Below are 14,906 nucleotides of genomic sequence, written 5' to 3' on the forward strand. Positions count from 1 at the left end.
TGCACTAAAACGCTAAATCGAGTTAAATTATATATATATATGCTGGTAACTGGAAATATGACTTGAATAGTTGAATTATTACTGACACATCATGTGTGCAGAATCCAGATACGTGAAATATAAAGCATATAAAATACATTAAATATGACTGAGATGTTGCTTTAATTTGATCTTTTTTTTTCTTTTTTTTTTCAAATAACATAGTTCCGAGCCATAAGTTGGAGAGGATTCTTCTTATGCACGGTAACGCCAGGCAAAACATCAAAATCTAAGTCTTCCTTGCTCATTGCTGCTGGCATTTCCCAATCAAATTTGTAAACAAGATTTGCAAGTGCAAGCTCCACGATTGCAATTCCCATATATATCCCTGGACAAATTCTTCGGCCGGCACCAAATGGTATTAACTCAAAACTTTGTCCTTTTAAATCAATGGAACTGCCAATGAATCTATCAGGATTAAATTCTTCTGGGTTATCCCAAGCTTCAGGGTCTCTTCCTACTGCCCATGCGTTCACATAAACCATTGTTTTAGCTGGTATTTCGTATCCATTTAGCCTACAATTTTCAGTTGTTTCTCTTGGGATCAGCAACGGAACAGCTGGTTGCAATCTCATTGTCTCTTTCACTACAGCCTTAAGATAAGGGAATTTCTGAACATCATCTTCATTTAGAAAACCCTGGTTCCCGATTTCGTATCTAATTTCTTCTTGAAGTTTTTTCATTGCTCTAGGATTCTTCATTAGGTAGGTCATGGCCCAAATCACCGTAGCAGCACCTGTCTCTGTCCCACCAACAAAAACGTTCTGCCAAAGAAAAATAACAACTATTTCACCCAAAAAATAATAATATAATAATAATAATAATAACAACTAGTTAAGTTATGAATTAAAACTTAGATATATGGATATCAATGAGTTGCGAAACTAGAATTTGGACTCAAAAAAATAAATGGATGAACGTACCATGAGCACTCCTTTGATTTGATCCCATGTAATATCAATTTTAAATCCACGCTCTTTCCGAATTTGGAGTAGAACATCAATTATATCCTCCTGCGCAGACTTTGGTCTCCTTGGATCTAGATGCTCCGCAAGGAGTTCATCGTAAAATTTATCAAATTCGTTGAATTCTTTTGGAGACGACTGATCATTCCGGTGAGTTTATCAACCCAGCCCCTAAAAGGGAAATGATCTGCAAAAAAGAGCTTCCAAACATAACCTGTGTTTCACTAAGTAGCGCATGAAATCTGCTTCTTTCAATTCCTTCATCTTCATATCTCTTACCAAACGCAAGTCTACAAGTAATGGTGCTTGTAAGCGACATCATTAGTTCACTTAGGTTGACGGGTTTGGAAGCAACAACTGATCAATATTTTTCAATCATACGGGAGCCTCATCTTCTCGAATTGGACGAAATTGTTGCACTCTGTTGGAGTTGAAGAGATGAAACACATATTTCCTCATCTCTCTCCAATAATCATTGTATGGTGCAAAAGCTAGGTCTACGCCCTGGTAAGATAATACATGTGGCCAAGCAAAGAAGGCCTATACAAAATATAAGGTCATGGGTTCTTAAGACCTCTTTAGCCATTTTTGCGGAGGATACAATTAGAGTTGGCACGAAACCAAGTCTTAAAGACATAAGAGGGCCATACTGTTGAGAGGTTCCAAAGATACCGTTGAGGGTTTGAGTTATCAAATTGGTGCAGTTACCAATTAAGGGAAGACCTCGAGGGCCAGGAGGCATATGAACATTTTGGTGGTTTGTATCTTTGAAAAAGAAACAAGAGGAAGATAGGAAGAGATAGGAGAATGATAAGCAAAGCCATTTTCAGTACGGAGAACAATGCAGGCATAAACCGCAATGGGATAACCTATCTATACATGGACTCTGGGGGTGGTGGGAATACAATGAACGTTGTGTATAAGATATTATACTGTACTCCTTTTCTCTTTCATTATCTTTAACAAAAATAGATTTTAAAATTGAATTTGTAAGTTAGCACAGGGTGATGTTAATACACTTGGGGATTAATACCCATACAGATCCAGACCGCTCACATAGAGTTTTCCCTCATGTGACGTCTCAAACTGGGTGAAGATATTAGTCGAGCCATTAATTAATTAATGTACTTAGGCTCCAATTAGAGGACATTTTTTGTATTCTTCCTAAAGATCCTGGTTCATTATAAGTTTGTTATTCTCTTCCGTGGTGAAGTAATGTTTGAAATCATGAATTAATTAGACGAGAATGGAGACTAATAGTAGAAAATAGTCAATAATATTGTAAACTTTTGTCAAAGCAATAAACGCAATTAATGATAATTCTCCAAAATGTGTATAAAGCATAGTATTCTGTAACAAAAAATGTTGAATGCCTTTCACGTGGGTACGTGGCTTAGCTAGGAGCCAAGAACTTCGGAACAACTAAGACATGGGGGAGTCATATTTGACAAGTGAAATGAGTTTGGGAGAAACGGTAGCTTTTGTGCCCGTGGCTGACCCTGATTTGGGATTCATCGTCATCAGCCATTTTCCAGTCTATTTCGTTTTTGATAAATTCAGTCATTGTATTAGGGAAAGAATAAAGAATTACAGCCCAGAAAGGGAGCATCCCTTTAGACACACAACCTTGGCATTCCCAAGTGACATGGCTAAGCAAAGGCTCAGAGGAGCCAAAAGAAAACTTAAGCCAAACGGCCAAGAACACACAGATAACCGAACCCTACTAATTACACAAAAAGAGCCTGCAAAAGCCAAACAAATTTCTCTGTCTATTTCGAGAACTTGATTTACGTTAATATAAAAATTAATGGTATTTTAAGCTTTAAATTAAAAGTCAACAAGATATATCCAATTGATCGTGATTATGGATATTAATTTCTTTTCTGTATTTGTTCCACTAAAATTATCTTTCATCATCAATGAGAATGAAATATTATTTTCTTTCGTCATCAATGACAATTTGAAATGAACCATCACCGGATGTTTCAACATCAACTAGAACTTTTGGATGTATTATTCAAGAGATCCTAAGTTTAATCCATATGGGTTGCTAATAGAGGTGGCCTCATGGGGGGATTTACCTGGCTGTCAACTTCAGGGTCTCGGAGGATTGGTTGAAGTACGCACAAACACTCAGACACCCCTAATCACTAAAATAAAAAATCACAGTTAACTCTTTTAAACCACCACTGGGTGGTCTAACAGTCAACGATGATTCTTGGGTGTATTACTTAAGAGGTTTTGAGTTCGATCCATCTTCATTGCTAATAGAGATAGCCACTGAGGAAATTTATCCAGTTGTCAACTTTAGAGCCCCGAGAGATTAGTGCATAAGCTAGCTTGGATACCCCCGATCACCCCCCAAAAAAAAAAAGAAAAAAAGACAATTGAAATGACAAAGTTTAGTGGACTTTTTCCTGACAAAACAGGGGAACCCATGAATTTCCCATTTGATTGGTAGCTTCTATCTGAAAAATAAGCTTACATAGAGAAAAGAAGATACGCAGGCTGATTATAGAAATGTTAAGTAATAAAAACTCATATTATATCAAAGTTCTTGTTAATATATTTCACAATTATATAACATGAAAAGAATCATTTTCGATACAATAATATTCTTCTAAGTATATTTATAAAATGAATTAATGAAACATCATAAACTGGGCCACCACGGCGGCTAATGCGCAGGCCGATTATTCTAATAGGTTGGTCGATCTCGATCATAGGATATCATTCTCATGCAAAATAATTTTGGATATCAAGGTAGTCTTGTTAATGTGGTACCATAAATTAATCCATGCATGCCAAGTCGTTATTTTTATTTAATAATTACCAATCACAATCAATCTAAAGATAATAATATAGGGAAACTCAAATGTGACAATTTCATTGGACCATGGTATAAATGATATGAACATATAATGCCACTAGTGCCATGGTAGTATTCTAGATTTTTTCTATGCCTATAAACTTCTAGATAGGATAAATGATTAGAGAAATGCTGAGTTTAGACCCATCATAGATATTTATATATTAATTTTAAAATTGTTATTTTTAGTTCATCCTATTGGCTGGGCTCATCCGAAATAAGCATATTCCAATTTTAAGAATCTCAAAGAATTCTTAATTGTATTGTCTTTTTCTTTTTCTATTTAATTTATTTATATTTAATCCATTCATAATATTCAAAATAATAATACGAATGGACTTCAATTCCTCTATTTGATCTAGACAAAAACGTACAAACATTTCTTGAATAGCGGGAATTGTAAAAATGAAGATTGGTTTCTTCAATAAGCATCTTGTATTTCATAAAAATTGGGGGCAATATAATCCTTACATAAGGGCCATCCGATCCAACTTTTAGGCATTAAGATACGTTTCAGGCTTTCAGCCATGGATGATTATCATAAAAGATTCCCAACATATCATAAGATTCCCGTCTTGAAAATTCACACTTTTCCAAACCCAGAAAACTGATGGAATTTTAGGATTACTCCTTGGAGTAAATACTTTTATGCATACCTCTTCTGATTGCTCTACACCATACTCTATTCTCGTAAGATGATACATACTGGCTAACAGTCCACCTAGTGCTACATCATAGGCACATTGAGAATGTAGATAATTATAACCATATACATATAAAATGACAGCAAGGGAATGCCAATCCTCGGGCTTTATTTGTAAAGTTTCTATTCCTTCGTAATTGAAGCCTAAAGATCTATGAACTAGCCATGTTTGACTAGCCAAGCAGACAAATGACCTTGCATCTTTTTTATTTCTCCCGCATTTTGATTTCCATACGTATTTCATATTTACGATGAAATTTTTGAATTTATACTTCTGCAATTGTTGAAGTAAAACAATATGAATATAATGCTTCTACAGTTGAAGCTAAGAAAGGGCACTGATGTGGCAGCGATTAAAAAGCTTGTTGGATTTAAGCAATTTGAGTGTGCTACGGTGCTTGCAGTAACCGGCGAAACCATGGCAGGTGCAATTACACAAATTAGGAAAAATAAATTGGAAGAGAAAAAGAAATTTCATAACCTGGTTGAGAACTCCCGGCTATAGCTTAGAATCTGATATTCCTTGTTGAGAAATTTGGAATGCTCAGTGCAAGAACACTCGAAGTGTAGCGTTATGGCATTATTAAAAAGCTCAAAGCCTCAAACCCCATAGTTCTATCATTTTCTTCTTCGGTGGAACATTTGAATCGCTTGAATTGGTGCTTAAACACGTTTGAACTGTAAGTGAACATGACGTTTACTGCTAAAATGTGAAATGTTACCACATTCAAGATTCTCAATAAAATAAGTACACAATAAGTTTAAATACAATCATGTCAAATATGATATATTGAGATTTTTGTGTAATAAGATAAGTAAAATCTTAAAATATGATTATTATTTTTTCTATAATCTCTTTGAGTTTTTTTTATATGTTCTTTAATTTTTAGAGATCGAGTTTTCTTTCTCCTTCTCCTACAACTCGAAAACAAGACCTTCTGTGTATAACTAACCCCAGTGACTAAAATATTTACCATCTAACCACAAGAGAAAAGATTCTCCAAGAGTTCTTCTATTGTGAAAGACAATAATTTTGAAACAAGATATTTTCGTTAATTTCATAAATAATAAATGAAAATAAGTAAATAACTACTAATAAAATAAACAATGATAGTTTGTATAAAATTGGTAGTGATTATTATGAGCTCATATTAGACTGTAGGCCCTGAATTGATTTATTTTGTATGAAAAGAAAAAATTTATAACCTATGGAGAAGACTCCTATACCATCAAAAGCCCTGGTCATGTCCAATGACAAAAATTATCAATAATGTTTTACTTATACCTGAATTATACAATCAGACAAAATTACATAAAATTAATATAAAATAACTATTATATCTTTTATTTTTTATTTAGTTATATGATTCACTTGAATACTATTATTCCATATAAGAGGCTATACAAATAAGTAAAAAAAATAATACAATTACCGAATGATATACACACCAAATTTATACATCAAAATAATATAGTAAAATCTTCACTATTAATTAATATTAATTTATAATTAATATCACATTATTAGCACACAAATTTGGTGTGCGTCATTCATAAGAGGAAACGCATTCAGAGGAGGTGGGGCTGCAAGAAAAAGACAGCCCCTCTCCAACCGCAACTTTGCAGTCAATAATGAGCCAAAAGGCCGAGAGGGCAGTTCACAAGTGGTTTGTTTGTAAGTGGCAATTATTCATGAATAATGACAACACCAGGACCCTACAGTTATGGGAGTACTGTATCGGGGCCAAATAATGCTCACTGGATATTTTCTATCAACAGTAGTATGGGAAGGCCAAACACCAAAATTAATTTGTTCTATTTCGATTGAGGTGGTCTTAGCTAGGGCCTAGGAGCAGCATTTATTTGTTTAGAATATTTTTTTCTCTGCAAAAGATCATTATTTCTCTTCTTTGCTCTCCTCCTTATCTCAAAATTGTGGAGTTTTCTTAAACAATCGAATATGTTGAAAACTTAAACAACAACTGTGTTGTAGAATTGGAAAGGGAATGACCATTGTTTTAAGATAAACTTGATGTTACCAGATGCCATGTGAATACAACTTTATGCGTAAATATATTTCTCTGGACAATATTTGAGAGAGGAACCCAAACATGATGCGAACCATTTTCAGCCTTGAACTAGAATTAACTTTACAAAAATTCTGAAAATACTTTTTCATAAAACACTTATTCATATTTGATTTGAAAACCAACCATCAAAGATGAGTTGCCTTCGTATTATATTTATACCATTAGCTCTCAAGGTGTCATTTGTTAGTGAGTTCAATTTTAATTCCAACAATAAATGTATGTTACGTAGATATTAATTAAATAATAGTTATCAATTATATTGAATAAAAAGATAAATTAAAAAGAAAAAAATTCTACGTTATTTTAGATTTTTTTTTTTTTTTTAACAGAATAACACAACAAATAAATATTATAGTACTAGACCAATAACATTCACTCCAATCTGGCTCTAGTTCATGTAAACCAAAATAAAAAGCACGATTAATATAGTAAACAACAATTATACGATTAGGAAATTACACAACAGAAATTCAATAATTTTTGTGCCTTAATTTGCGTGCATATCATAATGGTTTGTAGCCATTAGCCGAAGAGCATTCTTCTTGTGCATGGCAAGACCGGGTAAACAATCAAAATCCAAGTCTTCCTTATTCATTCCCTCCGGCAATGCCCAATTGAACTTGTAAAGAAGATTAGCGAGTGAAAGCTCCACAGTCGCAAGTCCCATGAATATCCCTGGACAAACTCTTCGCCCAGCACCAAATGGTATTAGTTCATAATGCTGTCCTTTCAAATCAATACAACTGCCAATGAATCTATCAGGATTAAATTCTTCAGGATTCTTCCAAATTTCAGGATCCCTTCCCATTGCCCATGCATTCACATAAACAAGTGTTTTAGCTGGTATTTCATATCCCTCTATGATGCACTTCTCGGTTGTTTCTCTTGGGACTAGTAACGGAAGCGTTGGTTGCAATCTCGTTGTCTCCTTCACTATGGCTTTAAGATAAGGGAGATTCTGACAATCATCTTCATCTACAAAACCTTTACTTCCGATTATTGATCTAATTTCTTCTTGACCTTTCTTCATCGCTCCAGGGTTCTTCATTAGATAGGTCATGGCCCAAACTACGGTAACTGCACTCGTGTCTGAGCCACCAACAAATACATTCTGCAAAAGAAAACTAAATCATTAAGAAACATAAAGCGATTAGCGAGTAATATTTGATATACACTGAATTGAAACACAGTAAATTACCATGAGCAGTGCTTTGATGTGATTCAAAGTAAGATCAAATTTAAATCCGCGATCCTTTCGAATTTGAAGTAAAACATCAATTAGATCTTCTTGCGCAGTTTTTGGTCTATTTGGATCTAGATGGTCGTCGATAAGTTCTTGGTAGAACGTATCAAAATCCGTGAAGTTCTTTTTGAGGCGACCGACCATTCCCGTGAGTTTATCAAGCCATCCCATAAAAGGGAAATAATCTGAAAAAAAGAAGCCTACAAACATGGCTTGAATTTCATTAAGAAGTGCATGAAATCTGCTTCTTTCAATTCCTCCGTCCTCGTACCTCTTGCCAAAAGCAACTCTGCAAATAATACAGCTTGTAAAAGATATCATTAGCTCAGTTAAGTTGAAGCATTGAGAATCCACTGATAATTTAGATATCTTTTCAATCATGAGAGAAACCTCGCCTTCACGAACGGGTCGAAAAGACTGGGATTTCACAGAACTAAAAAGATGAATGACACATATTTTTCTCATCTCTCTCCAGTAATCACTATATGGTGCAAAAGCCACATCTAAGCAATTATAAGATAACATTTGCGGGCCAGTCCAGTTACGTCTACTAGCAAACTCAATATCATGCGTTTTGAAGACCTCTTTTGCCATTTTTGCAGAGGACACTATTAGGGTTGGCACAAAACCAAGGCGCAAAGACATAAGAGGACCATATTGTTTGGAGAGTTTCCAAAGAGAGTATTGAGGTTTTGAGCTATCAAGCTGGTGTAAATTACCAACTAAAGGAAGACCTTTGGGACCAGGTGGCAAATGGACACTAGCTCTGTTAGTTTTTCTATGCCTGTGAAGAAGCAAGAGAAAGGCTGGGAGGAGGAATAGGAGGAGGATGAGAAGTGAAGTCATTATTGAACATGGAGCAATTCTGTATTTCTGCCCCAACTACAAAGATAAGGTATCTATTTATAGACTTTTGGGGACAATTTCTGTGGAGACAACTTCCTAAATTCAAGTGCACATCATTTGAAATATCAGATTTTTTTTTTTTTTTCTTTTAGTGTCTAAGCCTTATATATGGTCATATTTACTAACTTTATAATCAAATTTGGATTCCATATAACAGTACAAGAAAAAGAAATTTCTGCAACCAACTATTTTTGCAAGGCAAAAATAGTTGCAGACACCCACATTTAGTAACTAAATTCTAATTGGTTGATGTAGACGTAAAAATCTACATGTACGGAAGAGGGGTCTGATCCCGTGAGGTTAAGGCCATTAGCGATCCGCTGCACCTGCACACGTAGAGAAACAAACGTGTGAAGCGAACAGGAAACATCGGGGTGGTGTTTGCCGTAGGCACTCCGACGCTCAAGTCAGCAAGGCTGAAAGAGACTAGTATAATGAGGGCTAGAGAGTAGAGAGGTTACCGAAAGTCTAGTCGGGGACTGTGACTACGAAAGTGATGTGAGGCTCTCAAGTCAGAGCTTCAGGTGTGAAGGTGTAATGTCATCTGTCTTGTGAGAGGGCTGGCCTCTGTTTATATAGTGACCGTCTGGTCTCTCAATCCTGGTAGAAGTAGGAGTCCTAGTGCGATTCTGATACAGCCCTAGAGGAGTTAGAGCAGTGGTGAGCTGTCTTACCAGTACCCGGATAGGAAGGTGATCCCAATCAGGAAAGCAACTTCGAGTAGGAAAGTGATATGAACAGGAAGATGACCTTGAATAGGAGATTGATCAAGAATAGGAAAGTGATATGTGGGGGCCGTGGGCTCTGGATTCTTTCGTGGATCCAGGAAGTGAACTGGGATTAGGAGGCTTGTGCTCAGATGGTTTGGGCCGGCTGTATCTTGTATCAAATGAGCCTAATCCGGATTGGGTCGTATCGGGATTGGGTTTGGCTTCTTCCTCACTATCGGGCCCATTTTCCTATTTGGGCCAATGACGATTTTTGGCCCTAACAGTCGATCAATGGGGAATAAAATTTTGGGGCCCATTTATTCTAGCCTTTGGAGTCTAAAATTAATATTCTGCAACTAATTTGATTTGTTGTCGAAAATATCACATTAGTGACTAATTTATTTTGTTGTCAATTCTTGTGCAGTAAATTTTTCCAGCATTACAACACAATTGACAACTACAACAAGAAATTCCGTAACTAAAATTATGGTTACAGAAAACAATTATTTGCAACTACTAAATAGTTGCTAAATTAGATGCAAATATTTATTAATTAATTTGTAACTATTTTTATTAGTTACAAAATGATACAATTACCTAAATATCCAAACTTCTAACAAAAATTACAAAGGGCCTAAGGTACATTTGGCAACTAATTATTTTGTGCATATTACAAATAGTTGAAAAACTAATGTATAGCAATTAAAATGTATTTAGTTGCTAAAAGTTGATAAAAAAATTTGGCTCCCACTTTCCCAGTAAAATAAAAAAATAATATTTTAAATTACTAATTAATTATTTGCAAATTATCCTCTTTTGGCAACTAAGATTTTAGTTGCCAAATGTATGATAAATTCTGCAAAATCAATTTGGGCGCCCCATTTTCCCGCTTGAAATACATTGAAATTTTGGGTATGTTATTTTGGGAATTAAAGTTATAGTTGTTAATAAGATTTTTTCGCAACCAAAATGTTAACCACTAAATATTGTTTATTAAAAATAATATATACTACTGATAATCAAAATCAATTAGTTACAAAAAGTTTGGATATCAAAATTTTACAATGGCAACTACAACATTAGTTGCAAAATGTTATTTCTGACAATTACTAAAATATTAGCTGCTATTGATAGTTTACAAACGATGAAAGTTAGGAACGGTGATTAAATTTGCTTGTTACAAACAAATAACTAATCAGATAAATAAAAGGGCCATCCTATATAAACCCAAACTTAAAACCAAATCCCTAATATCCCAATTTCCCTATTCGTACCCGCGTCCTCTTCTTCTCCACGCACTCCAATTTCCCTCTTCACTTTACCATCTCCTCGAATCTACTATTCTTACCCGCGTCCTCTTCTTCTCCACGCACTCCAATCACTTTACATCTCCTTGAATCTACTTTTGCCGCCTACATTACTCCATTGAAGGTAACTTCTTTTTATTTTTATGTCAAAGCTCATTCTTTTACAATGTCATATTTTGTGTTTGTTGTAAGCTAGATTGAATGGTTGAGATGTTAAGTGACAAGGATTACGAACTTTTCTGTACAAATAAGTTCTTGTCCGCCATGGCTTTGAAAAGCTCAGAAAGGCATGTGTTAGCGCAGATTTTCAGCTGCCTCCTTTCCACCCTTTACTCATGCTTTTTTTCATTCAATCCATAAATAGATTTTAAAGACAACTGAAAAAGAGAAAAATAAAAACAATAGACACACACGAATAAAGAAATCCTCATTTTAGAACAAATTAAAGACTGTTACAAAGTTCACTTGTGTTCGTGTTCGCTTTGGTTTTTATTTCATAGATCTTGTACTCTGCTATTGGTACAGGGAATCATAACTCCGAGACTGAAACGTAGTCATTTTGGAAAGTTAAATGAACAATGGGGGAGATTAACTTTGTAATGATGAAATGTCGTGTAAATTATTGCCCCCATCTAGAACGTTTTGGTTAGGTTTACTTGTGAGTTATGCAAGCTGCACTCAAACTCAATCCCAGCAGAAAATAGTCAAACCTTGCTGCTGAAAAGCTCCAGTTCGCAGTCAACTCTGCTACTAAAAAGTTCCAGCTCACATTCAAACTTTGCTGATAAGTTCTAAAAAAGAAAATGGAAAAGATCCTACAATCAGCATCTCTTCTTGGTGTGTTTGTTCTTGTACAAATAAACGGCTAAGATAAGCAATCACATGGATTGCCGATTGTAACTATAAAAGGAGTTTGATTGATGAATTAAAAAAAAAAAAAAAATTAGAAAAACATTTAACCTTTGTTGATTATATGTTTGCTTAATTGTAGTTAATGATCTGATTTGGTTAGTTGAATTTATATAGCTTGTTATATTTAACTTGATGTTGTTTATTTATGCTGATCTTTGCGAAGATGGCTCCTGGAACAAGAAGATCCTTAGCTCGAAGGGCAGCTGATGTTGACACCATTCAGCCTTCAGATCCGACTCCCGAAATTGCTGCAGACACAAGTAAAATAATGATATTTGTTAACTTCATTAGGCGCATATAAGCACTTAGATTTCAGATCATGTCTCCAATGTTTGCTTATCATTTGAGAAGGTGATAAACAGAAAAGTAACCCAGTTAATTGCCCAGCTTATTCAGTTTCAATAAAGAGTCAAATCCCTCAGGTAGTAGTACTCTATTCGACTAGTTTTGACAAATGGACCTCAATAATCCTATTGGTGTCAGTCAGCAGATTCTGGACCGCCTCTTAATTTCAACCATTAAGACTCTACCCCTTTTCTATCATGGACATGCTCATTGATTGGCATAAATTTAAACAATTAGAAACTGTTTAAATTTATATGAAAGAAAATAGGATAGTGCCAAGAGTTAATGTGACTAATTTTATAAAGGTTTTATTAGATTTTTCATCAGTCAATCGACATTTATATTAGTAAGTAAATCATTAACTATGAGAGCATTAAGTTAATTAGCTCAATGTTTGGTAGCTTATATTAATTGTATCTCGGATTAGTAGCAAATTGGATAATCTAATTAATCAATATCCTCGGTAACTGCATTGCCCTCCACAAACTACCCAATTAACAGTCTACTCCATTATATGCTTTAACTTAATATTAAGTTATTATTTCATATAAGATGCTGGGTTTGTCTTTTATTTACAATGTATGTATATAAGCTTCAGTTGGTTCAAAGAACTTTATTCAGCACAAAAAGGAAAAGGTATTTACAATTTGTCATCTACACTAAAAAACAACTTTGTCAGCGATTTTACTAATTTTTTTTTTTTTTGGTTATCATTGACATTATAAACTGTTAAGGCACAACAACTTAGGGATTCGGTCAATCCAATACAATTGTTTCACGACACTCATTGGAGCGCCGAGAAAGGGTGAGTTAATGAACAAGCAAGAGAGCTATATGTAAGTTCATCGCTTATGTCTATTATTACTTAATTTCTTGTGCAAGAGACTACTCAATTCAATGCTTATTTGTCTAGTAAACAATGTTTTGGTATTTTAGATTGTTGGTCTTGTGTATTTCTTTGGTGATATCATAGCGAAGTCATGTTTATAATATTAAAATGTCTGTTTATCAAGAAGTTTGATGCTTTTCTTTTAGTCAGATTAATTTTTATCTTCTTATTTTGCGAAGTCTAAAAGTTTTGTTATTTGGGTTTGTTGATTTTTCATGCATTACGCTGTTGGTCTTGTTCTGTATTTCTGTGAGTGATAATATTGAAGCAACATCATATTTATAGTATTATACTCAAATTAATAACAAACTAAGAATGGTAATACTATATCATTTTAGTAATAAATAATGCATGACCCATAGGCCATAACTGTTACTGTTTTCACATTGTCTGGGGCCTGGATCTTAATAAGCCATTGTCAAGAGTGGTCTTGTAGTTCTGTAATTTCTAGTTTCCATATTATATTGTACTTGCAAATGATAAGGCCAAACATAGGAGTACAACTGTCGCAAACAACCACATCTACACTATCCTTAGTGCAATATTAGAATAGATGAGAAACTTAGAAACTTACATAAGCAAAATAACTCTTGCTAGACTTAGAAACTTACATAAGCAAAACTTAGATATTGGTGGATGAGAATGGATGAGATGCATATGCGGTGTTCATACTAGACACATTCAATAAATGGTGTTAAATGTTATTATATTTTATCTATTGTATACCAAATTCTTGCTGGACTTATTGCATGTGGTATGAATTGATGGCAGGAGAAAATGATTGAGATGCAAGAGGAAACCCAGGCAGGGGAAAGTGAAAGATCGGAAGCTGAAATATGCGAGGAATTGCTTGGTAAAGCTTCCGGCTTCAACCAGAATTTTGCATTCTTAGTGACTCAGCAGCAAGATACAACAGATGCAGCAGAGCTAAGGCACACAGTTGAACAACAAAAAAAATGGATTCATGATTTGGAGGAGTAGCTCATAATGTTTGTGTTAGACCTCCCATACATAAGGTCTATAAATCCAAGGGCAAAAGTAGGAATAAGAATAAAGAGGTGCTGGGTATGAGTTTGTTTTCAGGGGTTGAGGTGTACAATAAAAGTTGTTAGGATGTTGGAGTCTGTTATGAGTCTGGACAGGTGGCTGGACAGGTGGCTGTCAAGTCTGTTACAGAAGGGAATAACTTGCTTATAAATGGGAAAGAGAGTGGAGGGTAGGAAATAGTTTATATTCTGGAAATTGGGTGGGAGGTCCCCAGCTCCTCGAACTGCTGGGATTTATCAGTTTGCTAATTGCATTTGTTCTGTTCTTTCATTCAGTAGCTATTAATACAATCTGTTATTCCTATTACCTTGCTATTGCCTTGTGTGTGTGTGTGTTGGTTCTGTGAGTTTCTCTGTTACAGGAGGGTTCCAACATTTGGTATCAGAGCAGGGAATGGTCAAGTCGAAGATGGAAGGTAGAATGGAAACGTGGAAAAAGAGATGAAGCTGTCAGAAGATATAGTTCATTAAAACATATGTGGAGTCTTAAGGAGTACTTGATTAGATGAGGGAATTGATGAGGTTGAGAGAGGAGAGGGATGAAAACGAAACCATGAAAAGGAGTCCTCACTCAACAACGAGAAAACAGAATCCGGGAATTACCAGAACTGGAACAAGAAACAAGTGGAGAAAGTGGGAAGGAAGAAAAAAGGCCGGAAACTGGAATTACCAATTTTCAGTGGAGAAATCCTTTTGGTTGACTTTCCGCGCCGATCGATACTTCACTCTAAACAAATTTGGATCATCAGAGATGGTGGAAGCCGCGGCAGTCTGTATGAGGGTAGCATTGAATTGGTACCAATGGATGGAAGGGGAGAACCTTTCAAAACATGGGATGAGTTCAAGGCGCTCTAATCACCAGATTCCGGCCATCATTCCAAG

The 14,906-nt window shown here is 35.1% G+C and overlaps 1 protein-coding gene, 1 long non-coding RNA gene and 1 pseudogene across 2 annotated transcripts; 1 reads left to right on the top strand and 2 right to left on the bottom strand.

The window, feature by feature from the left end:
• Positions 1-154: 154 nt before the first annotated feature.
• On the bottom strand, positions 155-1,928 carry LOC116128569 (annotated as a pseudogene).
• Positions 1,929-7,065: 5,137 nt separating this feature from the next.
• On the bottom strand, positions 7,066-8,811 carry LOC116128574 (cytochrome P450 83B1-like). The gene is made up of 2 exons (XM_031414313.1): positions 7,865-8,811; positions 7,066-7,777 (listed from the first exon to the last, which is right to left on the bottom strand). The coding sequence occupies exons 1-2, from the start codon at positions 8,753-8,755 to the stop codon at positions 7,154-7,156; spliced, it is 1,515 nt and encodes a 504-aa protein (XP_031270173.1). The 5' UTR covers positions 8,756-8,811; the 3' UTR covers positions 7,066-7,153.
• Positions 8,812-10,794: 1,983 nt separating this feature from the next.
• Positions 10,795-14,324, top strand: LOC116128668. The gene is made up of 4 exons (XR_004127795.1): positions 10,795-10,956; positions 11,908-12,004; positions 12,824-12,925; positions 13,750-14,324. It is a non-coding gene; the product is annotated as an uncharacterized LOC116128668 (long non-coding RNA).
• Positions 14,325-14,906: the final 582 nt, after the last annotated feature.

The sequence above is a fragment of the Pistacia vera genome, unplaced genomic scaffold (assembly GCF_008641045.1).
Source record: "Pistacia vera cultivar Batoury unplaced genomic scaffold, PisVer_v2 Contig200, whole genome shotgun sequence".
NCBI lineage: Eukaryota > Viridiplantae > Streptophyta > Magnoliopsida > Sapindales > Anacardiaceae > Pistacia > Pistacia vera.

What these genes read in the sequence shown, in the direction of transcription:
- LOC116128574 (XM_031414313.1), bottom strand. Translation starts at nt 8,755, where the DNA reads ATGACTTCACTTCTCATCCTCCTCCTATTCCTCCTCCCAGCCTTTCTC. An exon ending in ACATCAAAGCACTGCTCATG is followed by an intron (nt 7,778 to 7,864) that starts GTAATTTACTGT and finishes TTTCTTTTGCAG; the next exon opens with AATGTATTTGTTGGTGGCTC.